The sequence below is a fragment of the Bos mutus genome, chromosome 18 (genome assembly GCF_027580195.1).
Source record: "Bos mutus isolate GX-2022 chromosome 18, NWIPB_WYAK_1.1, whole genome shotgun sequence".
Taxonomy (NCBI): domain Eukaryota; kingdom Metazoa; phylum Chordata; class Mammalia; order Artiodactyla; family Bovidae; genus Bos; species Bos mutus.
This window is the reverse complement of record NC_091634.1, coordinates 16,284,452-16,310,376: the sequence shown is the minus strand read 5'-3', so window position 1 is coordinate 16,310,376 and position 25,925 is coordinate 16,284,452. Positions and strand designations below refer to the sequence as shown.

Sequence of the window (25,925 nt, the reverse complement as noted above, 5' to 3'; positions counted from 1 at the left end):
GGGAATCAGAATCTAGCAGAGAAGCCTTGGGGAAAGCAGACTGGGTCTTGTCATCATACCAGCCTACCAGTGCCGGACTTGTTACTCTTCTAGTTATTTATTAGGCATATATGTCAGGCACGTATCGTAAGCTATCTAGCAATACCTGTTCTATGCATGAAAAATCTGCAAGAAATAATAAGAAACAGAAAAAGAAATGTGAGTTTCTCAGACCTCATCTTTTCCCCAGGTTAAGTAGTGCTAAACTGTGAAAAGAGGGCAAATCTCCGAGGACCTTCATCCCCTGGGCAGGAAGTCAAAAGTAACTCCGCAAGTCCTGATTTCAGAGAAATGTCATTTGTCATCAGCCCAAGAAAGAGTTTTTCTCTTTGGAGACCACCGCAGGCCCTTCCTGGGGTTGCCCCCTTCAGAGCGTGATGGGAGGATCTGAGTCACTCACATACCCTGTCCCCAGTGATGGCCCAGATGACCTGGGTCATTCCCACAGAGGAGTGGAGGCTTCCCAGTACCAAGTCAGAGAGAGAGAGGAGGAGGCATGCTTTTGGCCCTCTTTCACTCTCTTCTTAGAATCCAGATGTTTCAGTCCTTTTTACTTTTGAGGTAGTATAAAGAGCTTCCAGCTGCTAGAACTCTACTGACACCTCTAAGAAACAGAACTAATACTATTTGAATGATGCTATGTACCGAGAAACCACTTTCACATACATCGTGTCATTTCATCTTCACCCCACCTCATAATGAGGTAGGCAGAGCTTCTCCCTATTTCACGGATGAGGTAACTGAGGCTCAAAGAGGTGACTTGCCCAAGGTGACTCAACTAGTAGGTGGCAGAGATGAGAGTCAAATACAGGTCTGATTATCCCAAAGTTCTTATTGCTTCAGATATGCTTATTTGACTCCAGAAATTCACAAATGAAATAAGAAGACCAGAGGTCAGGAGGCAGAATGCTTGGGTTCTGGGAGAGGAGTGGTCTCTCCTGGAGGGGTGAAACACAGCGAGGGGTGTAAGACCACACCCCTTGGGGGACTGTGGCAGACTGATACTTGGGACACCCAATGGAAGACTGTGAAGTCAGGGGCGGGGCTAGCTCCAGAGTAGGGGGGCCAGGAGCCCCAGCAGCAGTTCAGAGCATGCGGTGTCCAGGAGGAAGCTACAACCGGTGAGTGGTTACTTCTCCCCAACTGAGACTTTCCTCCCATTACATTCCTCTTTCTGTCCACTTCCTGCCAGCCTGTAGCCCTCCCTGTGAGGTGTCCAAGTAGTAATTCCTCTCTCCTATGGGGTCTGTACTCAGGGTGAGCCTACACTTAGGAATATGCCTGCTGGGCTCCGGGACACTTAGGTCTGTCTCTTTGTATCTGGGTTCCCAGTTCTCTTCTTAAAAGCCAATGTGGTGGTTTTGATGTGTGACAAACTTCTGCCTTATTGGGTTCTGTCTTTCTAATCTTCATTTTTGGCTTATGAAAAACAAAATTGAACCGTCTCCTTATCCTTATCTTGAGAGGAAATAGCCTCTCCCTCCATAGTTTCCATTTCCCTTTCGCTTGCTTCCTCCAGGGTCAAAGCCTTCTCCATCTCTCCATCTCTCCATCCCTGGGTGAGGAGCCTTCTCTCCTGTGAGTTCCAACCTGCTCTCTTTATCTCACTGCATGGGAGCTTTTGGTCACTTCCAGTTCCTTCTCTGAGGATGGTTTCTAGAAGTTTCATCCTGAGGGAGATGATCAGTTGATGCCTTGAGCCTGCTTTCTGCAGCTACGACCCCATCTTGCTGCGCTTTTTTCCTCTCAGGACCCTCAGCTCCACATGACAGGCTTGCAGGAGGAGGACACACTAGCTTTCTAAACTCCCATGAAACTGTGTCTGGCTCCACCCCTAACTTACAGGGCTGACTGGGTTTTGTGGTGATCCTGTCTGGAATGAGAGCCGGGGCCTACTCAGGGGTCTTTCCCTGCAGAGGAGCTTGGAGAAGCAGAAATATCAGTGTCTGCTCTCCCTTAAGTCAGACATTGCCAACTGGCAGGACCCATCTATCTACTACTTGAGATAGCTCTTCAATGTCTGGTCCTTGCTCTTTAAGTCCTGAATTTGGTCTAATTTCCATTCTCTCACCACCTCCACCCCTGCTATGATTCTGAACAACCTCGGGTTTTCTCTTGGGTCAGTTTATCTGCTCCATTCAGGACAGAGCTGATTCAAAGCCAGCAACTCACTCTTTCTTCCCTCACCTCCACAGGCTTGAGTATGCGGTTCCTCCCTCCCCTTTCCACCATGGACCCTACACTGTGGCCTTTCTCTCAGAACCTCTGAGATTGGTACCCAGGCAAGGCACAATGCCCCTGTCCCCAACAAGACTGCCTAGTCCCTATGCTTCTGATCGGCTGGTACGGCTAGCAGCCAGGCTCCGGCCAGCACTATGTGATACCCTGATCACAGTGGGCAGCCAGGAGTTCCCTGCCCACAGCCTGGTGCTGGCAGGTGTGAGCCAGCAACTGGGTCGCAGGGGCCGCTGGGCTGTGGTGAAAGGCATCAGCCCTTCCACCTTTGCCCAACTTCTGCACTTTGTTTATGGGGAGAGTCTAGAGCTGCATCCTGGGGAACTGGGGCCCCTTGAGGAGGCAGCCAGAACACTGGGGGTGCAGTCCCTGGAAGAGGCATGCTTTAGGGCTCGAAGGGACATGGCCAGAGAAGAGCTGGGTCCAGGGCTGAAGAAACAACAGGAGGAGCTAGAGAAACCCACAAGGGACTCGATGAGAGGCGTGGGGGCCTTTGGGGAGAAGCAGAGACCAGAGAAGTTTGTTAGGGCTGGTGGGAAAGAGCAGGAGACGTTGCACAGGCCGCGGCCACCAAGAGAGAGCCCTGACACGGCAGAGGCGATTCTGGAGGGTCGAGGGGAGCAGATGAGACCAAAGGAGCAACTCCACCAAGCCCTTGTTGGCCACGGCAGAGTCGGTGGGAAGCAAGAAGTAGTCATGTGGTTGAGGGACAGTGCAAGGGGCTCTGAGGAAAGTCTGCGGGAGTTCCCTGGCCCCCTTCCCCCAGCAGGTTCCTTCCAGACTGGCATCACCCCCAGCCCTTGGTGGGCTGAGGCCCCTTGGTTGGGGGAGGGCCAGTCTGCCCTGTGGAGCATCCTTCTGTTGCCGCCTAGATATGGCACTCCCTTCTCCCATAGCATCCCTATGACTGGAGCCTGGCAAGAGGTCTGGCCTCCGGACCAGAGGTGAGTTGAAGGGCTTATGGAAGACCTCTGGCTGGGAGGGAGTGGCTCAGGAGAGGCAGCAGTGATGGGTGGAAGATTACCACATCTCTTATCTCTACTATACACTTTCTGAGTTGAGGTAGGACAAGAAGCTGTCACCACAGGGCAAGCCAAAGCCCAGGCCCCATAGAGCACTTATGACTCCTCCCTCCCCGGAAAGGGGTCCGCAGGATCCCAGGTGTAACCAAGGCCGTAACTCTTCCCCATCCCAACCCCAGGATCCCACTGTCCCTGAACCTCCACAAAGGCCTTTGGAGCCAGAACCAGTTGGCCTCCTCCAGCCCCACCCCAGGTAAGCCCCTCACTGCCTGGCATGCACCCTGTAACGCGGTCTCGAGCCTGAGACTGAGGCCAGGGCTCCAGGAGTCCAGCCTGAGCAGGGCGCCTGCTTCACTGTTCCCTCCAGGTTCCCTCCCCCAGGTCCCCACACAGCTCAGCCCTGGGGAGAAGGAAGAGTCTGATCAGAGGCGCACAGGTGAGTAGGGTGAGGGAGCTTTTGCCTCAGTGCCACTATGGCCCCAGCCTGAGTGTTCCAGTGACCTGGCTCTGGGAATCCCAGCCCTGCCCTCCTCTGCCTTTTGTTCCCACAGGTGAACTAGCAACCTGTGTGGGTCAGGTCGGCACCGCAAGCCATCCATCTCTCCCACACCCTCCCCCACCCACTCCTGCTCGGTCTCGGCCCTATTCTTGCTCTGTCTGTGGGAAGAGGTTTTCACTCAAACATCAGATGGAGACGCACTACCGTGTCCACACAGGTATGGGTGCCCTGCCCTGTACAAACTGCTTCCTTTCAAACTCCAGTGGGCCCGCTCCTAAGTCCCTTTGTGAATGCTGTGCTCCCGAGCAACAACCTTGCCCAGCTGCCCCTACCTACCCCTAGGCGAGCCTTCATGCCCTTCTTCTTTGCTTTATGAGCCTTCCCCTCCACCTTCCCTAGGAGAGAAGCCCTTCTCCTGTAGCCTCTGTCCCCAGCGCTCCCGGGACTTCTCAGCCATGACCAAGCACCTGCGAACGCACGGGGCCGCACCCTACCGCTGCCCTCTTTGCCAGGCCGGCTGCCCCAGCCTGGCCTCCATGCAGGCGCACATGCGCGGCCACTCGCCCAGTCAGCTCCCGCCGGGATGGACCATTCGCTCCACCTTCCTCTACTCCTCCTCCTCGAGGCCATCTAGGGCCTCGACCTCTCCCAGTAGGCCCTCTTCCTCCACCACCTGACGGGGCGTCAGGAACTTCTTTGGCTTCAGCCAAGCTTACAATTAAAAAGTGAAAGACGGGCCGGCGAGCAGGCTAGGCTTCTGATTCCGTACCGCGGCTGCGGCAGCCTAGCCAAACTCGGCTCCAAGAAGCGCTGCGGTAAGGGCGCCAGGAGCCCTCTCCCAGACAGCCTCCGGCCGCGGACCTGGGCCAGAGAGCCCCTGTGGGGTGAGGGCAGTGAAGTTTGCACGAGTGACGTTTAACTGTGCGAGGACTGGCGATTCATCACCAAAATAAAGAGTTTCCTGTGCTCTCCTCTCGGGACCAGAAAGTAGAGTCCAGATTTTCGTCTGTGCGCGGGGGGCAGCCTTGCCCTTAGTCCTGTAGCGGCCCCTGGTGGTTCAACGTGGCGGCTGCCACCTCCGTCTCCCGGGGCTTCTGATCCTCCCCTCGAGGCAGCGGGCCGCGAGGACAGGGTGGTGTCCAGACCGACTTCGCAGCAAGCCCTGTGTGGAAAGGCTGTGAGAATCCAAGTTACTGGTCCCTTTCACAGCAAGCAACTGCGCGCCAAGTCTGAGTCTGGGTCGTCTAGCCCGGGACTCGAAAGGAACGCATGCTATGCTCTGCTTTCAGCCACCCGACTCCTTTCCGGAGCACAAGAGCCGAAAGGCCGCAGCCCCTCCAGTATCTTCCCTCCACGCCGTACGGAGCGGCTGCCGGGTCAAACTCCAAACTGAGGCGGCCGCCCCTTACCCAGCCCACGCCTCCTGCAGTCGCGAACTTCATCTCCCAGTGTCCCTGAGGGTCCAAGGCCCGCTCCACTCTGGGAGTGGTAGTTCACGCGGGCCGCTGGCCTCGACAAGAACAATAGGAGGAGTCTGGGGCGAGAACCACAACTCCCGGCGGCCCAAGAGATTGCTTTCTGGGCCGGGTCAGGCTCCCATAGTCCCAGTTCTCGCGGCCCTAGCTCGCGGCGGAAGGAGAGAGGTGCTCGAACTACATTTCCCGGAGATCCTTGCGCCTCGCCCTCTCCCGCCGCGACGCGGGGTCTAGGCTCTTTAGGTGCGGTCTAAGGGTGACCAGCCGGCCGGCCTCGGACTCCCGCTCCCGTGGTGCCCCGCGCGGCCGGCCCAGCCCCTGGCTCGTGTCGGCCCCGCGGCGGCGCTGGTTGTTGTCGTGAGCCTAAGCCGCCCCGCCCCTCCTCTGCTCCCCTCCCCCCGGCCTGCGTACGGGCCGCCCCTCCCCCCGCCTCCCCGGCCCCTCTCACGGTGCCAAGATGGCGGCGGCGGCGGGCGGCGGCAGTTGCCCCGGGCCTGGCTCCGCGCGGGGCCGCTTCCCGGGCCGGCCGCGGGGCTCCGGCGGGGGCGGGGGCCGCTGCGGACGGGGCAACGGGGCCGAAAGAGTGCGGGTAGCTCTGCGGCGCGGCGGCGGCGCGGCGGGGCCGGGCGGAGCCGAGCCCGGGGAGGACACGGCCCTGCTCCGTTTGCTGGGACTCCACCGGGGCCTGCGCCGGCTCCGCCGCCTGTGGGCCGGCCCGCGCATTCAGCGGGGCCGGGGCCGGGGTCGGGGCCGGGGCTGGGGCCCGAGCCGGGGCTGCCTGCTGGAGGAGGAGAGCAGTGACGGGGAGTCCGACGATGAGGTGAGGCAGTCGGAGGCGTCCCCGGCGCTGGGCGGGGCGGAGGCTGGGGGCTTCCAGGGGTCTGGGTGGCCCCGAGGGGTGATGTGGGGAAGCGGAGTCCTCAGGGCTTTTGGGGAGGGAAAGGGCCCTGGAAATAGGCAGGGGAGGAGGTAGGTAGGCTGTGCGGAGCTGTCGGTGGAAGAGGCCTCTGAAAGTGGATAGAGAAGCCTGAGCTGCCGCTGAGCACTTCGGCTCGAGGCAGGTCCTGCAGAAGTGTCCTGGGCTGATCCTTCTTGGTAGTTGGCAAAGCCAGGGCTGGAGAGATTTGGGCTAGGAGGCTATGGGACTGCATGCCCAACCAGTGGTGGTTGACAGCAGAAGCGTGGTTTGAGTGGACGCGGGCTAGCCTGTGGACCTAGGCTGTGGACCTGCAAGCTGCCCCACCCGGCCTCATAAGCTCCGACACATCACATTTCACCAGTGCCCCAATTCTTCTTCCGACTAAAGTGAAGAGAGGGGAGAATGGTGGAGGGCTTCCTCTTGGGGGCAGAGGTGCAAGAGACATGGGACGTAGGTGAGACTGGGTACTCCAGCAGGTCTGAGTTCAATTCAGAATTTATCACCAGTCTCTCAGAAAGGGCTCGAAGGTGTGGGTTGTACTGCTTAGGACGGTTTGTAGCCACCTGAGTGCTCACGGCAGGTCATAATACGATAAACTATTTAATACATGTACATGCACACCCCACTTGAGTGCCCCAATTCCCATTTTTCATTCAGAGAGAAACAACAGCTTGAGAGGGTATAGACAGAGGTTCTACTTTTTTCTGAGTTGGAGGATGAGAGAATATGAGGGTAGTGGCTACTGCCTGACTTAGACCCTGTTCTGTTCCCTTTGAGCCAGTGGACCACTGATGGCTTGTGCTGGTGTGGTCTCAAACGGGGGATGCAATTTCAAAATACATTCTATCTCCATCCCTGGAAAGAGATTGTGTATTTTTGCCTTTCACCTTCTAGTCTTTTTAATTCATTTGTAAATAGGGATACGTTAAGGGGGAAGCTGGGGATATTCCTCAATATCTGAGTCTCAGGCTAAACAAGGGCTTTAGCACTGATGCTGTTTCTCCCCTCCACCCCTGGTCCCCTAAATCAGGAGTTTCAGGGTTTTCACTCAGATGAAGATGCGGCCTCCAGTTCCCTGCGCTCTGCGCTCCGATCCCAGCGAGGTGAGTGACGGGGAAACTCTACCTCTGTAGCTTTATAGGAATGTTACTCTTGCTTTTTGTGTCAGCTCTGCCCTGCTCTAGAGTGTCTATCAGTTACCAAGTGTGTTCTGTGTCAAAGCCCCAGCTAGGCTGGGCTGTTGGGGAAGCAGACAAGTCAGAGTCCCTGCACTGCTGGAGTCTTCCTCTGTCTGCAGGGCCAGCTTGACCCATCTCCCCACACCTATTCTCCTTTTAGGTCGAGCCCCCCGAGGTCGGGGCCGCAAGCATAAGACGACCCCCCTTCCGCCTCCTCGCCTAGCAGATGTGGCTCCTGCACCCCCAAAGACTCCTGCCCGGAAACGGGGTGAGGAGGGCACAGAACGGATGGTGCAGGCACTGACCGAACTTCTCCGGCGGGCCCAGGCACCCCCAGCCCCCCGGAGCCGGGCATGTGAGTCCTCCACCCCGCGTCGGTCTCGGGGACGGCCCCCAGGACGGCCAGCAGGCCCCTGCAGGAAGAAGCAGCAAGCAGTAGTGGTGGCAGAAGCAGCTGTGACAATCCCCAGACCTGAGCCCCCGCCTCCTGTTGTTCCAGTAAAACACCGAACTGGCAGCTGGAAGTGCAAGGAGGGGCCCGGCCCAGGACCTGGGACCCCCAAGCGTGGAGGACAGTCTGGGCGAGGAGGCCGTGGAGGCAGGGGCCGAGGCCGAGGCCGCCTCCCCCTCGTGATCAAGTTTGTTTCAAAGGCCAAAAAAATGAAGATGGGACAGTTGTCCTTGGGACTTGAATCAGGTCAGGGTCAAGATCAGCATGAGGAAAGCTGGCAGGATGCCCCCCAGGGAAGAGTTGGATCTGGGCAAGGAGAGGGCCCCTGCTGGAGGAAGGAGCAGAAGCTGGAGGAGGAGGGAGAGGAGGATAAAGAAGAGGAAGATGAGGAGGAAGAGAGAGCTGTAGCTGAGGAAGCAATGGTGCTAGCCGAGGAAAAGGAAGAGGCAAAGCTGCCATCACCACCCCTGACTCCTCCAGCCCCTCCACCTCCTCCATCCCTGCCACCCGCTTCAGCATCTCCTCCATCCCCACTTTGCCCTCCCCCCCCACCTGTCTCTCCTCCACCCCCACCAACCCCTCCACCGCCTCGTGCCCCGGAGGAGCAGGAAGAGTCCCCTCCTCCCGTGGTCCCAGCTACATGCTCGCGAAAGAGGGGCCGGCCTCCCCTAACTCCCAGCCAGCGAGCAGAGCGGGAAGCTGCTCGGGCAGGGCCAGAGGGTACCTCTCCTCCCACTCCAGTCCCCAGCACCGCCACAGGAGGCCCTCTGGAAGACAGCCCTACTGTGGCCCCCAAAAGTACCACCTTTCTGAAGAACATCCGACAGTTTATTATGCCTGTGGTGAGTGCCCGCTCTTCCCGTGTCATCAAGACACCCCGGCGATTTATGGATGAAGACCCCCCCAAGCCCCCAAAGGTGGAGGTCTCACCTACTCTACGGCCTCCCATTGCCACCTCCCCACTGGCCCCCCAGGAACCAGCACCAGCCCCCTCTCCACCCCGTGCCCCAACTCCTCCATCTACCCCAGTCCCACTCCCTGAGAAGAGACGGTCCATCCTAAGGGAACCCACATTTCGCTGGACCTCACTGACCCGGGAACTGCCCCCTCCTCCCCCTGCTCCTCCACCGGCCCCACCCCCACTTCCTGCCCCTGTCACTCCTTCCCGGAGGCCCCTGCTCCTTCGGGCCCCTCAGTTTACCCCAAGTGAAGCCCACCTGAAGATCTACGAATCGGTGCTTACTACTCCTCCTCTTGGGGCCCCTGAAGCCCCTGAGCCAGAGCCTCCTCCTGCCGATGACTCTCCAGCTGAGCCTGAGCCGCGGGCAGTGGGCCGCACGAACCACCTCAGCTTGCCTCGATTTGCCCCTGTGGTCGCCACTCCTATTAAGGCTGAGATGCCCTCCCTGGGGCTCCAGCTCCAAGCAGTGGGCAACAGCCTCACGCTCAGCTGCAGCAGCCCCTACAGGCCTTGCAAACCCAGCTGCTGCCCCCAGCACTACCACCACAGCAGTCACTACTGCAGCCACAGTTACAGCTGCAGCCACCGCCACAGCAGGCGCCACCACTGGAAAAGGCCCGGATTGCAGGCCTGGGGTCCTTACCACTGTCTGGTGTGGAGGAGAAAATGTTCAGTCTCCTCAAGAGAGCCAAGGTGCAGCTAATCAAGATTGACCAGCAGCAGCAGCAGAAAGTGGCGTCTTTGATGCCGGTGAGCATGGTGCTTTGGCCAGGCCCCTGCATCCAGTCACTCAGACTCAATTCTCTGCAGTCCCTTTGCCTCCTGGCTCTCAGGACACCTTCTAGCATTGCAGGGAACCCTCCAAGCCAGTCTTTCCCCTGTCCCCCAGCTTCTTGGGTTCCTTCCCTGGCCCCATTTGTCCTCACTCTCCAGCCTCTGACCCTATTTATTCCCCCACCAGCCCAGCCCTGGAGGGCAGATGGAGGAGGTTGTGGGGACTGTCAAGCAGATCCCAGATAGAGGTTCTGTCAAGTCGGAAGATGAATCAGTGGAAACTAAGAGGGAGAGACCATCGGTATGGAGTGGGAAGAAGGCCCTCTGGGGAAGACTGGCAGAGGGAGTATGAGGGGCAGCTCTCCACAGGTATTCCTGGTTTCTCCTCCCCCAGGGCCCTGAGTCCCCTGTACAAGGCCCCCGCATCAAACATGTCTGCCGTCATGCTGCTGTGGCCCTGGGTCAGGCCCGGGCCATGGTGCCCGAAGACGTCCCCCGCCTCAGCGCTCTCCCTCTCCGGGATCGGCAGGACCTCAATGCGGAGGGTAGGGGCGGGTGTGTTGTGGGGAAGTTTTGACAGCTGTGTCAAATTTGGGGGTGAGTGAAGGAATCAAGAACCTGGGAGAATGGCAGCTGAGTAGGGTCCTTTGGGCCAGGTGGCAAGTGGGTTGGAGTGCTAGATCTTAGAGCAGACTTGGGAGCACCTGGAGCCTGAGCATGGTGGGAAAGTTGAATGGGATCTTGGGGAGGTCAGGGGACCAAGGTAGAACTGTGCTTTGTGGCTCCATTCCCACCTCTCCACTGCACTAGATACATCATCAGCATCTGAGACTGAGAGCGTCCCATCCCAGTCCCAGCCGGGAAAGGTGGAGTCAACAGGGCCCGGGGGAGACTCAGAGCCTGCAGGGTCTGGAGGGACCCTGGCACATGCACCCCGGCGCTCACTGCCCTCCCATCACGGCAAGAAGATGCGGATGGCACGGTGTGGACACTGTCGGGGCTGCCTGCGTGTGCAGGACTGTGGCTCCTGTGTCAACTGCCTGGACAAGCCCAAGTTTGGGGGCCCCAACACCAAGAAGCAGTGCTGTGTGTGAGTAGCTGGGGCGCAGGCTCCGTTCCCACCCATGGTTGTCAGTCACCCAGGCCTCCTGCCCCAGCAGAGCAGTGGGATTGGCATCCTTGTGGAGAGCTTCCTCTCTTCCCCCAGACCACCAGTCCCCTACCCTGGTGACGTGCTGCTCCCCTCCCCAGATACCGGAAGTGTGACAAGATAGAGGCTCGGAAGATGGAACGGCTGGCCAAAAAAGGTAGCGAAGCTTGAGCGGCATTTCTTTACACAGTCTTACTGAGATGCATGCTGTAGAGGAAACCACGTCTTTCTCTGCTCTCCTCCCTTTGTCTTTGCAGTCCACCACCTTTGTCGTTTTCCCATCGTGCACTTCTGTATCTCCCGTGCTTGTTCTCTTCTGCGCTTTTTTCTGGCTTTTCTCCATCCTACTGTCCAAGTCCTTGGCTGAGCTCAGATCTTACTAAGTCCCCTGTTCCCACAGGCCGGACGATAGTGAAGACGCTGTTGCCCTGGGATTCCGATGAATCTCCTGAGGCCTCCCCTGGTCCTCCAGGCCCACGCCGGGGGGCGGGAGCTGGGGGGCCCCGGGAGGAGGTGGTGGCCCCCCCGGGGCCCGAGGAGCAGGACTCCTTCCTACTGCAGCGCAAGTCAGCCCGGCGCTGCGTCAAACAGCGACCCTCCTATGATATATTCGAGGACTCGGATGACTCAGACCCTGGGGGTCCCCCTGCTCCTCGGCGTCGGACCCCCCGGGAGAACGGTATGAATTGTTTGCTGCTTTCGGTATCAGTCCTGTGTGTGGAAGGGTTAGGACTCCCCAACCCAAGGCTCTGTCAGTCTCCAGGAGAGTGACTGAGTGAAGAGAAGGGCAGTTTTAGTGGGCAGGGAGAACGGGTGCGGGAGGTTTTCAGTAGGTTATTGAACAAGGCTCAAGTCGTCATCATGGACCTGGGCTCATTAAAGGCCTGGGGATCTGGAAATCACATGGGGGTGGTCGAGGAGGGGGGATGGGGCAGAGAAGAGGGGGATCCTCACCACTCCTGTGTCCTGCCTAGAGCTGCCAGTGCCAGAACCAGAGGAGCAGAGTCGGCCCCGCAAACCCACCCTGCAGCCTGTGTTGCAGCTCAAGGCCCGAAGGCGCCTGGACAAGGTCAGCATAGCCCCCACACCAAGAACCTGAGCCCTGTGTGAGGTGTGGCTCCATCCCAAGGAGCTTCCTGGCAAGTCAGGGTCACAGGCTCACCTGAGTGCTATAGTGTGTCTATGTCAGAGGACAGGCCCTGCGTGGGTGAAGCAGGCATCTCTCTGTGGAAGGCCAAGTAGAGTCTAGGCAAAAGGCAGGGTGGCGTAGGCTGGGGAGAGGGCAGTGAGAAGTTGGTAAATGGTGGGGCTGCAGCCCTCTTAGCACCACTGTCCCTCCCTAGGATGCTTTGGCCCCTGGCCCTTTTGCCTCTTTTCCCAATGGCTGGACTGGAAAACAAAAGTCTCCAGATGGTGTGCACCGGGTTCGTGTGGATTTTAAGGTATGGCATAGGGTGGTGGGCACTGTGCTGGGAAGAAACGTGTTGGTTACGAATGAGAACCTTGGGCTTTAAGTTTGGATCTTGCTGTGTTCCTGGCTGCTCTCTGATTCTGCATCTTCTCTTCCCTCAGGAGGATTGTGACCTGGAGAACGTGTGGCTGATGGGTGGCCTAAGTGTACTCACCTCCGTGCCAGGGGGACCACCCATGGTGTGCTTGCTGTGTGCCAGCAAAGGCCTGCATGAGGTTGGATCCCTTTCCCCTCAAGTCTCCATTAGCCCTGACTGCCTGGTGTTTGGGCCCTTTAAAGAGGGTCACCCTCCCTGGCCTCCTGGCCCCTCACTCTGCCCATTGTTCACTCTCCCCACTCCTAGTTGGTGTTCTGCCAGGTCTGCTGTGACCCTTTCCACCCATTCTGCCTGGAGGAGGCCGAGCGGCCCCTGCCCCAACATCATGACACTTGGTGCTGCCGCCGCTGCAAGTTTTGCCACGTCTGTGGGCGCAAAGGCCGGGGATCCAAGGTTTGGGCACAAGGGCCATGGCAGTGGCCGCATGGAGGAGAGGGGTGTCTCTGAGCCGGTAGGTTTTACCATTACTGTCTTTCTCCGATATCCTGCAGCACCTCCTGGAGTGTGAGCGCTGCCGCCATGCTTACCACCCAGCCTGTCTGGGGCCCAGCTACCCAACCCGAGCCACACGCAAACGGCGCCACTGGGTGAGAGATGAGGCCCCCTCCCCTGGCTTTGGAGCTCTAATTAATGCCGCCACCACCCCAGGATTGCTCTAGGCCAGGGCTCTTGGGGGTGGGAAGGTGGAGGTCCTCTTAAGAGTTTGATAAACATCACATGTCCTTTTCAAGAATTTTGCACGGATAAGATTTCTGTGCAGAATTTATATGTAATGGTTTTACAGGCTCATGGATTCCGTAGTCCCCAGTTCACAGCCCCCTGCTATAGCCTCATCTCTTCCGTCTCTGCGAGTCTCCACACTTCATCTCTCTCCTTCCCTGCTTCTTTCCCTCTCCATCCTCCGCTTCACTTCTCCTGCACACCTGTTCTCCTTACCCATCCTTCTGCATCTGTCTCCTGCCCACTCGTCTTTGCCCCTCCCCACTTCACGCTGCTCCAGCCTGGTGTCTGGTTCTCCCCCTAACATTGCCCTGTCCCCCCAGATCTGCTCAGCCTGCGTGCGATGTAAGAGCTGTGGGGCGACTCCAGGCAAGAACTGGGACGTCGAGTGGTCGGGAGATTACAGCCTCTGCCCCAGGTGCACCCAGCTCTTTGAGAAAGGTGGGGACCTGGCAGGGGACCGGGGCCCCGGGGGCCACCGGGGAGTGGGCCAGGTTTCTAGACAAGCATTTGGAAGAGATTCTCTCTGCTAGTATTTCTCCACTCTGTTCTCCTCTGGAGCCTTTCTTTCCATTCAAAGTACTTTTTTGTAGGAGCTTATCTAGTACTTAAGAGAGGGACACGGCTCCTCTGAGGGCAGTGGGAGTGGAGGGCTTGGACCCCACCCTCATGGTGGTCCCGGAAGTACCTCCTAGAACCTTAAGTCTCCGCTGAGCTCTCTGAAGACCTGGGCTTCCTCGTTGGCTCAAGCAGCAGGTTTAGCAAGGCTCTTTGCGTTGTGAGCCCTTGGGGCTGCAGAGTTAGGAGAGCATCCTTGTCTTTAGCCAGCCTTTGGGGCATGGTAGGGACCCAAGTTGGGCAGGACAGGGCAGCTCGTGCAGCAGTCGTGGGCCAGCTGGCCTCCATGCCAGGCTGCTGAGGGCAGCTCATGGCACCAACCCCTCTGACTTGCCTCTTCTTGCTCTAGGAAACTACTGCCCGATCTGCACACGCTGCTACGAAGACAATGACTACGAGAGCAAGATGATGCAGTGTGCACAATGTGACCACTGGGTGCATGCCAAGTGTGAGGGGCTCTCGGGTGAGTGGACGGAAGACTGGGGTGTGGCCTCAGCCCTGTCCTGCCCCTTGCCACAGGCTCTCAGAGGACAGCGAAATGTTCTTAGTGACCTGGGGCGGTTTGAGAACTTCCATGTCACTGAAACCATTTTTCTTTTTCCTGCCCTGGCCATTCTAGATGAAGACTACGAGATCCTTTCAGGGCTGCCAGACTCGGTGCTGTACACCTGTGGGCCATGTGCTGGGGCCACACACCCTCGCTGGCGAGAGGCCCTGAGTGGGGCCCTACAGGGGGGCCTGCGCCAGGTGCTTCAGGGCCTGCTGAGCTCCAAGGTGGCAGGCCCACTGCTGCTGTGCACCCAGGTCTGCGGGCCCGGATGACTGGACGGGAGGGGCCCAGCCCAGCACGAGCCCTGCTGACTTCCCCTCTTTGCAGTGTGGGCAGGAAGGACAGCAGCTACACCCAGGGCCCTGTGATCTGCACGCTGTGAGGCGGCGCTTCGAGGAGGGCCACTACAAGTCTGTGGTGAGTGGGACACTGAGGAGCTGCTGCGTGCCTGGGGGAGAGGATTGGGGTGGGGGCTCGGGTCCTGACAAACCCCCTTACAGCACAGCTTCATGGAGGACGTGGTGGGCATCCTGATGAGGCACTCTGAGGAAGGAGAGATGCTGGAGCGCCGGGCTGGAGGCCAGACCAAGGGGCTCCTACTGAAGGTGAGCTCTTTGGGGGCTGCCCTCAGGGTGGCTTGCATGGTAGCAGGGAGGAGAGAGTGGGTTCCTGCCCCCACCACCTCTCCTGGGGAAGATAGTTCTTCTCATCCTGTTAACCTGCTCCCCAGCTGCTAGAGTCTGCGTTCGGCTGGTTCGACGCCCACGACCCCAAGTACTGGCGACGGAGTACCCGGCTGCCGAAGTGAGCAAGACTGGGTAGCAGGAGGGGAACCAGGGAGTGAGGGCAAAGGCAGGGGCACCTGGGAATCCAGGGTCCAGCTGGACTGAGAATAGACAAGGAGCAGGGTTAGGGTCTTGGAGGGCGTGGGACCAGGATGAGAGTCCCCAGTGGTTCTAGATGAGCAGAGACTCAGATTGTGTGGTTAATTCTTTCTTTGGCTGTACATTATGCAAGGTGGTGCTGGGGACAGCAGTGGGCAAGCCATGTTTGGGGGGTTGGGCAGGCACTGATAACCTGGACAGTTAGGGCTTTGATGGGGAGGCCCAGGGGCTGTGGGAGCTCAGAGGAGGTGCCTGCCTAGGAGCCTCAGGCCTGAGGCTTTCAGAGAAATGACATCTAAGCTGAAAAGTGGAGGAGACATATTTTGGGCATGAAGAACAGTCTTTTATGTGGCAAAGGTGGCACGAGAGGGTCTGGCTTGTTTGGAAGGCTGAGAGAAGTTGCACATAGAGGACAGAGGGGGTCATGGCATAATCAGGTTGATACTATGGGTGGGCCCCAGTCCAGCACCCCTGGATAGATGTGTCAGAGGCTGACCCTGCCTGTCCACAGCGGAGTCCTTCCCAATGCGGTGTTGCCCCCGTCCCTGGACCACGTCTATGCTCAGTGGAGGCAGCAGGAACCAGAGACCCCAGAATCAGGGCAGCCTCCAGGCGATCCCTCAACAGGTACTGGGCAGTTGGGGCTAGAAGCTTGATCGCTTAGTTGGTGGGCCAGGCTCCAGGTCCTCATTCTTGGACCGTCCTTCCCAAACCCCTACCAGCTTTCCAGGGCAAGGATTCAGCTGCTTTCTCACACCTGGAGGACCCCCGTCAGTGTGCACTCTGCCTCAAATACGGGGATGCGGACTCTAAGGTGAGGGCTACTGCATGAAGACCCAGGTTGTAGGGTCTGGTCTCTGACTCCTCCCCTCACACCACGACTCTGCCCCCAGGAGGCGGGACGGCTCCTGTACATTGGGCAGAATGAGTGGACACACGTCAACTGTGCCATTTGGTCAGCCGAAGTGTTTGAAGAAAACGATGGCTCCCTCAAGAACGTGCATGCTGCTGTGGCTCGAGGGAGGCAGATGGTGAGGGCGCGGGCCTGAAGAGGGGGCAGTTCTCGGGGACTGGGGTGGGGTCCAACTGCAGTAGAGACAGCTCTGGTTTCACAGTCTCTGCCACAGCTTGTCCTTGGTGCCTCTTCTGGCTGTCCAGGACTCTAGTGCTGCAGCGAAAGCAAGTCTTTTCCTATTTGTGCTCTCTGGCTTAATGTGGGCCTGAAGCCTCGGAGACTAAAAGTTAGATGATCTCCTGTTACTAAGCTTGTGTGGCATTTACCTCTTACTGCATCCCTGTGAGGTGAGGTACTGCGTGGGAACCCCCCCTCTGTGCGGTGCCGCCAGCTCACCCTCAGGAAGCAGGATGAGAGAGACCTGCCACAGTGGGCAGATGCGAGGGTTCAGTGAAGTAATACGGGCTCCACGTTAGAACAGTGTGAGGAAACCTTAGCTCCTGTTGTTTTTTTTCCCGCTGCAACTCTGATTCAAGGAGTCTGTGCTTGTTTTGATGTATGCCTGGGCCTGGATGCCACTGGTGGGGAGTAATGTGCTGTTGTTCTGTGAGGTGCTAGGCTCGGCAGGGGCCCAAGAAGTCTTTGAGGACAGCGATGCTGGGTGTCAGGCCCTGGCTTCCTCGCTTAGCAGCCCCTTCTGCCCATAGCGCTGTGAACTCTGCCTGAAGCCTGGTGCCACAGTGGGCTGCTGCCTTTCCTCCTGCCTCAGCAACTTCCACTTCATGTGCGCCCGGGCCAGCTACTGCATCTTCCAGGATGACAAGAAAGTGTTCTGCCAGAAGCACACAGACCTGTTGGATGGCAAGGTGGGCCCTCACTTTGGGGACACAGTGCCCCACTGCTCGCTCTCTCCTTCCTCTCAAGGAGCCCCGTAGCCCCTCGGGCCTCACCCAGCTGCTTCTTAGTATCTCTTCCTTGTTCCCTTACCCTCCGCCCCCAGTGCTTTAGTCAAGCCCCTTGACTGACCAGTCTGTTTAGTGAGCCTTCCCTCACATCCCCCTCACCCCCTCACCAATCCAGCAACCCCATTTGCCACCCACCTCCCAGGAGATCGTGAACCCTGACGGTTTTGATGTTCTCCGCCGAGTCTACGTGGACTTTGAGGGCATCAATTTCAAGCGAAAGTTCTTGACGGGGCTTGAACCTGATGCCATCAATGTACTAATTGGTAAGCAGCTTGCTTTCTCCCCTCATCTTCCTGACCCTGCCTAGGCCCGCTCTCCTGACCTCTCCCACCCACCTGTACCATAGGCTCCATCCGGATCGACTCCTTGGGCACTCTGTCTGACCTCTCAGACTGTGAGGGACGGCTCTTCCCCATTGGCTACCAGTGAGCAACCCAAGGGGCGTTGGTGGGGCTGGGGGCTTCCAGGGCTGGATCTTGTTTCCCAGGTTGTCCTGACCCTTTTGTCCCACACGCCACCTCCCCCCACCTCCCCCCGCCCCAGGTGCTCCCGTCTGTACTGGAGCACAGTGGATGCTCGGCGGCGCTGCTGGTATCGGTGCCGGATCCTGGAGTATCGGCCATGGGGGCCAAGGGAAGAGCCAGTTCACCTGGAGGCAGCAGAAGAGAACCAGACCATTGTGCACAGTCCTGCCCCTTGCTCAGGTACGGCCTTGGAGCGCACGCATTTTCCTCCCTGAGTGCTGCCCTCCGCAAACAGCTACCCATCAAGCATTCTCCTGTGCCCTAATGGAATCCCAGGATGTTTGACATTGTTCTGTTTGTTGTGGTGGTGGTAGCTTAAGATTAACTTCATGCCTGGAAGTGAGGAGAGAGTTAGGTGCGCCCTAACTGCTTGTGAGGGTGGCAGCTTCTGGACAAATGTAAGGAGCATTTATGGCCACCTGACTTGGGGCTCCGTCCTTGTGTTATGCTCCCCACAGCCCCTTGTAAAAGGGAAAAGCTCCTTTGTACATCCTAGAAAGGGCATAGTGGTGGAGCCAGGATTCAACCCTAGATCTGCTCATTTCCCAAACTGACACCTTCCCCTCCATGCTAGCGCTTAGGGCCGGTTGGCAGGAAGCACAGAATGGGCTCAAGGACTGGTAGAGAGAGAGGTCCTGGTGGGCCCAGTGGGAGGAGGGAGAGATGTGGATCGTGCTTGTGGGCAAGGTGTTTGTTCTGGGTTGGAGCACAACATGGAAAGAGGGTATGGCCATCCTGGCTGGAAACACCGGAGTATTGGGAGGAGGCAGCAGAGATCAGCTTGTACAGATTGGGTGGAGCCAGGTAATGGGGCACCACAAGCACCAGGATGGGGTGGATGTGTTTGATGTGGCTGGGATATGCAGCGCAAGTAAGAAAGTGGTAGGGCTGGCCGTGCTGGAGGGAGGGCAGTACCCTGAACGGGTACTGAATCTGGGAGGGAACAGCAGGCATCCAGGAAGTGAGGAAATGGCAAAGGATGGGTCACAAAGGGACTCTGAGCCAGGTGTATGGGGAGGTTTTGCAGAAGTCAGAGAGGTCTGAGACCTGGGCCATGACTGGGAACGCAAGCACCTTGTGCCCACGTCAAGGGCCAGACGGAGGTGTGGGTGCCTCAAAAGAATGAAAGGTGTGTGAGCAGAGGCTTTCACAAGGAGCCCCCACCACCCACGATCCCATTCTCTTGCCTCTCTAGAGCCCCCAGATCATGTGGACCCCCCGCCAGATACAGATGCCCTTATCCCTAGAGCTCCTGAGCACCACCCACCCGTTCAGAACCCGGACCCCCCACCTCGGCTGGATCCAAGCAGCGCCCCTCCTCCAGCCCCCCGCTCCTTCTCGGGGGCTCGAATCAAAGTGCCCAACTACTCACCATCCCGGAGGCCCTTGGGGGGTGTGTCCTTTGGACCCCTGCCCTCGCCTGGTGTGTACCTGGAATTCCTGGGGAGGGGTGGGGCAGGGTGAGGCAGGAACTCCTGGCTGACACCGACCCTTCCCCCTACAGGAAGTCCATCTTCTCTGACCCACCACATCCCTACGGTGGGAGACCCGGACTTCCCAGCTCCCCCGAGACGCTCCCGTCGCCCCAGCCCTCTGGCTTCCAGGCTGCCACCTTCACGGCGGGCCTCTCCCCCTCTCAGAACCTCTCCTCAGCTCAGGGTGCCCCCTCCTACCTCAGTCGTTAGAGCCCTCACACCTACCTCAGGGGAGCTGGCTCCCCCAAGCCGGGCCCCGTCTCCTCCACCACCCCCTGAAGACCTGGGCCCAGACTTTGAGGACATGGAGGTGGTGTCAGGACTGAGTGCTGCTGACCTGGACTTTGCGGCCAGCCTGCTGGGGACTGAGCCCTTCCAGGAAGAGATTGTGGCTGCGGGGGCCGGGGGGAGCAGCCACGGGGGCCTGGGGGACAGCTCAGAGGAGGAGGCCGGCCCCACCCCCCGCTACGTCCACTTCCCCGTGACTGTGGTGTCCGGCCCTGCCCTGGCCCCCGGTGCCCTCCCCGGAGCCCCCCGCATTGAACAGCTGGATGGAGTGGATGATGGCACCGACAGCGAGGCCGAGGCAGTCCAGCAGCCTCGGGGCCAGGGGACTCCTACTTCAGGGCCAGGAGCAGGCCGGGCGGGGGTCATCGGGGCTGCAGGGGACAGGGCCCGACCTCCCGAGGACTTGCCGTCAGAAATTGTGGATTTTGTGTTGAAGAACCTAGGGGGACCTGGGGAGGGCGGTGCTGGACCCAGAGAGGAGCCCCTTCCGCCAGCACCTCCCTTGGCCAATGGCAGCCAGCCCCCTCAGGGCCTGCCCCCTAACCCAGCTGACCCCACCCGGACGTTTGCCTGGCTCCCTGGACCCCCAGGGGTCCGGGTATTGAGCCTGGGCCCTGCCCCTGAGCCCCCGAAACCTGCCGCATCCAAGATCATCCTCGTCAACAAGCTGGGGCAGGTGTTTGTAAAGATGGCGGGGGAGGGTGAACCTGTCTCACCTCCAGTGAAGCCACCGCCTCTGCCCCCTCCCATGCCCCCCACGGCCCCCACTTCCTGGACTCTGCCCCCAGGACCCCTGCTGGGTGTGTTGCCAGTGGTAGGGGTGGTCCGCCCTGCCCCGCCCCCACCCCCCCCTCCATTGACGCTGGTGTTGAGCAGTGGGCCCCCCAGCCCACCCCGCCAGGCCATCCGTGTCAAAAGGGTGTCCACCTTCTCTGGCCGTTCTCCACCAGCACCTCCACCCAGCAAGACTCCCCGGCTGGAGGAAGATGGAGAGTCCTTGGAGGACCCCCCCCAGGGTCCAGGGCCTTGTGGCAGTGGGTGAGTGAGTGGCCAGGCTGTGGAGTGGGAGAGAGGTGGGCAGGGGAAGGCAGTTAGCCTTCTTACGGTGCCCCTACCCCAGGTTCAGCCGAGTGAGGATGAAAACGCCCACCGTGCGTGGAGTTCTCGACCTGGATGATCCTGGGGAGCTCACTGCGGAGGAAAGCCCGAGGTGAGTGGCCAGCCTCCTTTCCCTGGAGGCTCTGGTACTGCTGTCCTTTCCTCCTTCTGACAGGTCTCTTCTCACAGGCCCCTTCAGGACCGGTCCCCTCTGCTGCCACTTCCCGAAGGTGGTCCTCCCCGGGCCCCTGATGGTCCCCCTGACCTGCTGCTTGAGTCCCAGTGGCACCACTACTCAGGTAAGGACCAGCCTCTCTCTCTCACTGCCTCCCTCCGCCATTCTTGTCTCAGCTGAGTAACTGACATACACAATTGGTCCACTTTAAACACTCCCTGGGTATTGCAACATTGCACACTCAAAGTGGATACAAGCCTGAGGTGGGGTGCTACGGTTGCAGAGATACCCTTAGGAGCTTGTGGCCTGTGGCAGAAACAGACACATGCCTGTCCATTGTCCCCAAGAGGTCAAAGAAGGGCTTCAGAACTTCGTGTGCCAGGGTCAGAGGGTTAGGTAAGGTACCTAGTAAAGCCAAAGATGGGGTTCTGGGGATCATTCAGAAAGGGTTCAGCCCACTTGAGACCCAGAGGAAGGGCAAGAGCAGTAGGGAAGTCAGAGGAGAGTGGTGTCCAGAGGCTCAGGGAAGGCAGTAGTCGGTCATCCCAACTGCTGCAGAGGCCACCATGCACATGGGGTCTGGGAAAGGTGTACTGTCTGTGCAGGTAGCACAGGGTGGGGAAGATGTTGTGTCAGAGTCCAAAACTGAAGACAGTGGGTGATGAGGAAGCCAGAACAAAGCCCAGGCACCTCACCAAAAAGCTCAGCTGAGAGTCTTGGGTTGGGGGAGAGGGTGGGACAGACTTACAGGGGTTTTGTGTGAGGGCTGTGAAAGCAAAGGCAAGAAGGAAGTTGAATGGGACTCATGGATGGAAAAGGAGGTGGGAGGAGGTGTGGCAGTCAGGTTTGAATTGGAGACCCCTGAGACAGAGAGAAGGACACGAGGAAGGTGTACAGGCATATCTCGTTTTATTGCCCTTCAGTTATCAACATTTTTTACAAATTGAAGGTTTGTGGAAACCCTGCATGGAGCAAGTCTTATCAGTGTCATTTTTCCAACAGTATTTGCTCACTTTGTGTCTCTGTGTCACACTTTGGTAATTTTCATAATACTTCAAACTTTTTCATTATCTGTTACGGTGATCTGTGATCAGTGATCTTTGCTGTTACTATTGCAAAAAGATTACAACTTGATGAAAGCTCAGATGATGGTTAGCATATTTTAGTGATGATTAAGGTATGTACATTGTTTTTTTAGCCATAATTCTGTTGCACTTTTAAGAGACTACAATGTAGTGTAAACATAACTTTTATATGCCCTGGGAAACCCAAAAGATTTGTTGACTTGCTTTATTTCAGTATTTACCCTAATGCGGTGGTCCGGAACCGAACCCGCAATATCTCCGAGTTATGCCTGTACTTGCAGAGATAATGAGACATCAGGATGCAGGATGGGGCACTTGAAGCAGTTCTGGCTGATGGACTCAGTGAAGCTGGAAGGGCAGTGCTCTGCTGGTCACGGAGGGCAGGGGGAGAGGGAGTGGGCTCCAGCCGAGTAAGCTGGTAATTGAGCAGCCCAAGGCTCAGAATTTCTTGTGGCCCCAGTCCTGTTGGGATGTGTGGATTTTCTCCATTATGTAGAGCTCAACTTCTGAGTAAGGAAGTGGAATGAAGTAGACTGAGACTGTTTAGCTGAAAGGCTACTTACAGGGGTCAGAGATGGTGTAAGGAGGTGGTAGTGACCGTGACAGACAGGTCCCTGCCCATAGGGACCAGACACATTTTGCTAGAGGAAACCGACATGTAATTAGCAAGTGTACTTCAGCTTAGAATGAGCGCTGTGAGAAAGAAGCCAGTAAGAGAGTGCCTGGGCGAGGCCTGTGTCTACAGACTGGTCTGTGTAGTTGTGTTCAGGGAACAGAATGGAAGTGAGGGTGGAGAAAGGTGGAAGAAGTCAGAGAAGGACCCTGGGGCACTTGGAGGCTTGGAGATGATGTGGGTCACACAGCAAGAGTTAGGTTTAGTCTTGCTTAGGGCCAGAGGGTGGGCATATGGGCAGGTTGGCCCAAAGAAGTTATGTGGGGAAGAAAGTATGGCCATGTGAGTCCTGCCTCTCCTAAAATGTGCTCCATTCAAAACATTTGCCCCCATCCCACTCATCCTAGGTACAGTGGTCGGGCCTCAGTTCACATCCTGCTTGAGCCAATAGCATCATTTGGTGCACCGATCCCTCCCTTGAAGCACGTCCTTTTCCTGGCTTCCAGCCCTCTCCTCCCCTCTGGTTGTGGCTCATTGTTCTAGTCTGTCAACTTTGGTGTGTCCCAGGACCCTGGCCTTGACTTCTCTATCTCCACTTACCCCTAAGTGCTCTTGTCTATCGTCCTGGCTCTAAATCCTATCTCTAATTCTGATAGCTCCCAAATTGCTAGCCAGGCTCCTATATCCTGCTGCCCGCCTGCCATCTCTGCCACAAGTTGAAAGGGGAGGTTTTCTAAGAGGGATCTCTGACTCAGTGTGTCTTAAACTGAGTTCTTGACTTTCACTACAAACTTGTTTCTCCCTTACCTTTACTGCTTCAATCAGTGGCCGTTGTATCCTTCCAGTTGTTTAGACTCCACACCTGGAGTTGTCCTTGACTCTCCTCTTTCTCACATCCACATCACCTATGTTAGCTAGGCCTGTCTGTTGTAGCTTTAAATTCTTTAGCCCTTGAGAAGTCCCTTGTAGTGTACATATGCTTGATTCTGTGAGTATGGGCTTTCTATAATACTATATTGGTAATCTTTGCAGAAATGGGGTGCACATTAAAAAATTGTTGTTTAGTCAATAAGTCATGTCTACCTCTTTTGCGACCCCATGGCCTATACTCCAGCAGGCTTCTGTGTCCATGGGATTTTTCAGACAAGAATACTGGAGTGGGTTGCCGTTTCCTTCTCCAGAGGATCATCCCAACCCAGGGATCGAACATGCATTTCCTGCTTGGCAGGCAGATTCTTTACCACTGAGCTAACCTTAACCCTAACCCTAGCCCACTTAAAAAAACACATGTGCAAAAGTTCTCCAGTATTTTAAATTTTGTGTGAGATTCAGAAGAATGAGGAGTAGATGGGCATTTGTGACAGACTGAATTTGAGTGAGCTGTGAACATGTCCTACAGAAAAGGGACCATAGGCCCTTTAGAAGACGTAATGTCCATTCTGTAGGATTCATTGGGCAGATATTGCAAGAGGAAGGCCATTAAATCTAGTAACTGTGCTTGTACCCGAGGAGGAAGGGAAGGCAGAGGGGAGCCAGGGACGTTTGAGTCAAGGAAGGGTGACCCTCCCCAACTCTGATCTGCTCCCTGGGACCAGGTGAGGCTTCAAGCTCTGAGGAAGAGCCTCCATCCCCAGAGGACAAAGAGAACCAGGCCCCTAAACGGGCTGGCCCACACCTGCGTTTCGAGATCAGCAGTGAGGATGGGTTCAGCGTGGAGGCAGAGAGCTTGGAAGGTGAGTTGGAGATAGTGTTGACAGGGAGGGGAGATGTTCCATATAACATTATCCTGACAGCTCTGGCCCTGCCCTCTCCCCAGGGGCATGGAGAACTCTGATTGAGAAGGTGCAAGAGGCCCGAGGGCATGCCCGGCTCAGACATCTCTCCTTCAGTGGTAACTGAGGGGGTCCACAGGGATGCTGGGAGCTGGGATGACTCCCAGTTGACAGGATGGGCCTCCGACATGACCAATGTGTCTTCACCGTTGACTCCCCAGGAATGAGTGGGGCAAGGCTTCTGGGCATCCACCACGATGCTGTCATCTTCCTGGCAGAGCAGCTGCCCGGGGCTCAGCGCTGCCAGCACTACAAGTTCCGCTACCACCAGCAGGGAGAGGGCCAGGAGGAGCCACCCCTGAATCCCCATGGGGCAGCCCGCGCTGAGGTCTATCTCCGGTGAGAGGTCTGGGGTGTGGTGCCTGGGTCCGGGTAGCCCTAGAGGAGTTCTCAAAGGGTGGAAATTCAGTCTGCACAGATTGGAAACTGAGGTCTGAGGAGAAGACACTAGGCTACTCCAGAAGTTGTTTCTGGAGACCACATCAGAATGAACCCCGTCTCTTCCCTTTTGCTGTGTCTTCAATAGTAGCAGTATTCTTCCTGCCCCACCAGCAGCAGGCCCAGGCCAAAGAATAGATGGGTAGCATCTTCCTGAGAGAATGGCTACGAACCTCCCTCCTTTCCTCCCTCCCACCTGCAGCAAGTGCACCTTTGACATGTTCAACTTCCTGGCCTCCCAGCACCGGGTGCTTCCTGAGGGAGCCACCTGTGACGAGGAAGAGGACGAGGTGCAGCTCAGGTCAACCAGGTATGGGGGACAGGCCAGGGTGTGCTGGGGGTGGTCTGGAAGGGCCCAAAAGAGGGTAATCAGGGGCAAGAGAAGTCATTTCTGGGTACCAGCCTGTGTGACACTGCCATCCCCCACCAGACGTGCCACCAGTCTGGAGCTGCCCATGGCCATGCGCTTTCGCCACCTCAAGAAGACATCCAAAGAGGCTGTGGGTGTCTACAGGTTTGTGGGGTTGTGGGGAGGATGCCCCTGGGTGGACAGGCAGGTGCCCTGGTCAGGGGCTGCCTTGGTTCTGTCCCCCTGACCTCCCCCTTGCCCATCCTACCCTGCAGATCTGCCATCCACGGGCGGGGCCTGTTCTGTAAGCGCAACATCGATGCCGGCGAGATGGTCATCGAGTACTCTGGTATTGTTATTCGCTCTGTGCTGACTGACAAGCGGGAGAAGTTCTATGATGGGAAGGTAGGCTCTGCCAGGCCATGGGAATGAGGCAGCTGAAACAGGGCGGTCCATGGGAACAGAGCCTCTGACGTCCCCACACTGTCCCTGTAGGGCATTGGGTGCTACATGTTCCGCATGGATGACTTTGACGTGGTGGACGCCACCATGCATGGCAATGCCGCCCGCTTCATCAACCACTCGTGTGAGCCCAATTGCTTCTCTCGAGTCATCCATGTGGAGGGCCAGAAGCACATCGTCATCTTCGCCCTGCGCCGCATCCTGCGTGGTGAGGAGCTCACCTATGACTACAAGTTCCCCATTGAGGATGCCAGCAACAAGCTGCCCTGCAACTGTGGCGCCAAGCGCTGCCGTCGCTTCCTTAACTGAAGCAGTAGCTGCCTGCCACTCCCCCCGCTGCCATCTTGCCCCTAGCCTGGGGGCTCCCTCGTCCCTCCCAGAGCATCTCACCCCCACCCTCATGTTCAGGGTGGATGTGGGCATGCAGGTGGCGAGGGCCCTGCCTCCACCCCTCCAGCCCACCCAGCAATCGCCCCCTTCTTGCCCTGGGGGCCCAGGATGTAGATATTGTACAAAAGTTTCTAAATCCCTTCTTTTCTATGCACTTTTTTATTTAAGGGGGTGGGATCCCAGGTGGGAACCCCCCACAATAAAGTCTGTCGATGTTTGGAGAGGTCGTCTTC

At 57.6% G+C, this 25,925-nt stretch overlaps 2 protein-coding genes across 2 annotated transcripts; both read left to right on the top strand.

Moving 5' to 3' along the window:
- Positions 1-1,048: 1,048 nt before the first annotated feature.
- ZBTB32 (zinc finger and BTB domain containing 32) lies at positions 1,049-4,472 on the top strand. The gene is made up of 6 exons (XM_005908202.2): positions 1,049-1,160; positions 2,235-3,218; positions 3,476-3,549; positions 3,664-3,732; positions 3,848-4,012; positions 4,195-4,472. Exons 1-6 carry the CDS (start codon positions 1,057-1,059, stop codon positions 4,470-4,472), a joined length of 1,674 nt encoding a protein of 557 aa, XP_005908264.2. The 5' UTR covers positions 1,049-1,056.
- A 1,072-nt stretch (positions 4,473-5,544) lies between these two features.
- On the top strand, positions 5,545-25,913 carry KMT2B (lysine methyltransferase 2B). The gene is given in 38 exon segments (XM_070387811.1): positions 5,545-6,090; positions 7,220-7,292; positions 7,528-9,222; positions 9,225-9,529; positions 9,741-9,854; positions 9,948-10,098; positions 10,364-10,643; positions 10,805-10,860; positions 11,104-11,382; positions 11,678-11,772; positions 12,047-12,145; positions 12,276-12,389; positions 12,518-12,664; positions 12,763-12,858; positions 13,315-13,432; positions 13,959-14,072; positions 14,229-14,413; positions 14,487-14,576; positions 14,660-14,764; positions 14,890-14,963; positions 15,555-15,670; positions 15,766-15,857; positions 15,937-16,074; positions 16,706-16,864; positions 17,106-17,226; positions 17,310-17,388; positions 17,507-17,667; positions 18,683-18,910; positions 18,992-20,288; positions 20,371-20,460; positions 20,538-20,647; positions 23,817-23,954; positions 24,038-24,112; positions 24,215-24,392; positions 24,694-24,801; positions 24,922-25,005; positions 25,116-25,245; positions 25,336-25,913. Coding segments are annotated over 38 exon segments (8,133 nt in total). The 5' UTR covers positions 5,545-5,727; the 3' UTR covers positions 25,612-25,913.
- Positions 25,914-25,925: the final 12 nt, after the last annotated feature.

What these genes read in the sequence shown, in the direction of transcription:
- ZBTB32 (XM_005908202.2), top strand. Translation starts at nt 1,057, where the DNA reads ATGGAAGACTGTGAAGTCAGGGGCGGGGCTAGCTCCAGAGTAGGGGGG. An exon ending in CTCCTCCAGCCCCACCCCAG is followed by an intron (nt 3,550 to 3,663) that starts GTAAGCCCCTCA and finishes TGTTCCCTCCAG; the next exon opens with GTTCCCTCCCCCAGGTCCCC. An exon ending in GCACTACCGTGTCCACACAG is followed by an intron (nt 4,013 to 4,194) that starts GTATGGGTGCCC and finishes CACCTTCCCTAG; the next exon opens with GAGAGAAGCCCTTCTCCTGT.